The sequence below is a fragment of the Camponotus floridanus genome, unplaced genomic scaffold, assembly GCF_003227725.1.
Source record: "Camponotus floridanus strain SB8 unplaced genomic scaffold, Cflo_v7.5 scaffold46, whole genome shotgun sequence".
In the NCBI taxonomy this organism is placed as follows: domain Eukaryota; kingdom Metazoa; phylum Arthropoda; class Insecta; order Hymenoptera; family Formicidae; genus Camponotus; species Camponotus floridanus.
Genome location: NW_020229614.1, coordinates 273652 through 276156, shown reverse-complemented (window position 1 = coordinate 276156; position 2505 = coordinate 273652). Strand labels below are relative to the sequence as shown.

The 2505-nt window shown below is 29.0% G+C and overlaps 1 protein-coding gene across 2 annotated transcripts; it reads left to right on the top strand.

Annotated features, from left to right (window-relative positions):
• The first annotated feature begins 210 nt into the window (after positions 1–210).
• On the top strand, positions 211–2505 carry LOC105257762 (tetratricopeptide repeat protein 5). Of its 2 annotated transcripts, none has more exons than XM_011268616.3 (8): positions 211–497; positions 582–932; positions 1024–1266; positions 1382–1435; positions 1513–1698; positions 1802–1974; positions 2055–2199; positions 2276–2505. In XM_011268616.3, the coding sequence occupies exons 1-8, from the start codon at positions 414–416 to the stop codon at positions 2393–2395; spliced, it is 1356 nt and encodes a 451-aa protein (XP_011266918.2). In that variant the 5' UTR covers positions 211–413; the 3' UTR covers positions 2396–2505. The 2 variants fall into 2 exon arrangements, with proteins under 2 accessions (XP_011266918.2, XP_025267764.1); XM_025411979.1 differs by having other exon boundaries at positions 409–497; positions 566–932.

Below are 2505 nucleotides of genomic sequence, written 5' to 3'. Positions count from 1 at the left end.
TTGGTGCTACCGGCATTTCGTGCACATAGCACGGAACAAAACCAGAAATTGTGCACATTATATCTTATCCTCTGAGAACATTCCTGGACATTGGCTTTGTAGTTCACGCCAACGTTTTCAATGTCCATAGAGGGATATCGCTTTCAGAGATCACTTAAAAGCAGGCCATGACATCTCTGTTTTCTTTCTGATGTGAATGTGCAACCTATCTTTCATTCATAACAATACGTAATCTTTACGTACTTACGCATGCTTATTTCTTTGACTATTTAGGAATGATTTTTTTTATTCTACGAGAAATTTCGTATAATTGCAAGAAATTATAAATAAAGTTTTAGGTGGTTTGAGAGACATATGATGCATAATAGAATAATGTTTATTTATTGCACATCACATAATATAGTTTGAGAAAAATGTCTGCAATTATAGATGACAAAGTTGTTGCAGGTGCAAAGAATTCAAATACGATCAAGGAAGATCCGATTGTAGCATTAACAGTATGTGAATTATATTTTTGTATAATTTATTTAATTTAGAACTTATTACTGTTATATATATCTGCTAGTTCTAATTGGTTTTAGGAAAAAGTAAAAGCCTTGTATCTCTTTCGAGATCGCTACTTTGAAACACATTCTATCAATGAAGCAATAAAGAAAAATACTGATGTTGAAAAGGAAATGAAAGACACACTGAGCAAATTTGATGAGTGTAAAGGATATGAGATTGATGGCTCACGTGCAAAGTATTATTATTTAAAAGGAAGAGCTCTAAATGTAGTGGATCGTTTTATTCCACAGGCAGAGGAACTTTTAAGTAAAGCTGTGAAATTAGAACCTAAATTAATAGAAGCGTGGAATGAATTAGGGGAATGTTATTGGAAAAATGATGATATAAAACAAGCAAAAAATTGTTTCACTGGTGCCCTGCAACATGTACATTTTCTTTCTTCTCAGTCTCTAAAAATGTTTTATTAGAATTTATAAGAATTTATTATGTATATATATATTTTTTTATTTTCTCCAGGGTAGGAACAAAGTATCTTTGCGAAATTTATCAATGGTGCTTAGACAAGAACAAACTTCATCTATTGATGAACGGATAAAAAATATCCAACAAGGAGTTGAATATGCTAAAGAAGCTGTAAGCCTCGAAACAACCGATGGAATCTCTTGGGCCATATTAGGAAATTCTTACTTGTCTTCTTTCTTTACAATTGCACAAAACCCAACTACTTTACGTCTATGCATGTCAGCATACATACAAGCGGTAAATTAGTCATGAATATTTATTCATTTTTTTCTATTTAATTATATGTTATTGTATATAATATATACAACATATTTTCCTTTGAAAATTGAAACTATTGTTTTCTTTTTTTTAGGAGAAAGATATTATTGCAAGAAGTAACCCGGATTTATTTTATAATAAGGCAGTAGTAAGTTTACATTTTGTAATCTTTATTTAATATTTAATATTTTTTAATTGTTTAAAACTATTCAAAATTTGTTTTAGGCTCTAAAATATCAAGAAGAATATAACTTAGCATTAAAATCATTTGAAACTGCAATGGCACTTGATCCATTATGGGAAACACCACGCAACAAACGAGATGAATTATTAAAATATCTTAAAGATATCCAAAATTCAATTAATTACAATGGACATGTAAAACCGAAAAGATTATACCAATTGATACGGGTAGTTATAAAAATAAGAAATAATTATTAGAATATAAAATATTAATAATTGTAATATGATTTTGGTATAACAAACATATTTATAGGTTTATGATTAAATATAGGCACTGGATATTAAACATTTAGGACCATACAAAAATGGATCATATACATCTGGAGAAAAATCGTTAAAATTAGATTTAATTTCTTTAAAAGAACTAGCTCTTGGAGTAAATACCGAAAAAGTTGTATTTGGAAAAGTAGTTTGTTGGATACAAGACTCGGATTGTGTTCCATTGTAAGTATTTGTTCATGTCGTTATGTATGTAAAGAAAATAATCTTTTTATTAAAATAAATAATTATTTATTTTTATTTAGTGCTTTTTGTCTTGTGGATGAGCAAAAGACCTGTATTGTTGTTACTGTGTACAATCTAGCTAAAGGTCGAGGAGTTACAGTTGGGGATTCTGTTGGTATACCAGAGCCTTTTGTCATACATCAAAAATTCTCCTATATGAATAATGTTAGTATTATTAAGAACATTTTCACAAATCGGATTTTATCGAATTTACATAAATGTATTTTTCCTTTATTTTTAGGAATTTGACTATAAATCTATTCGTGTTGAAACTCCTATTATACTCGTAGTTAATGGAAGAAAGTTGGGCCGAGAACAACAAGCAAGCGCAAATTTGCATAGTTATAAAAAAACAGATTAAACTGAATGAACTACTTGGATAATAAGTTGATTAGATCATATAATTAGTCCTAAATAATAGATGATTTTCAAACTTTGCTTTTGAATAACAGTCTGCGAATAGAGCTAACA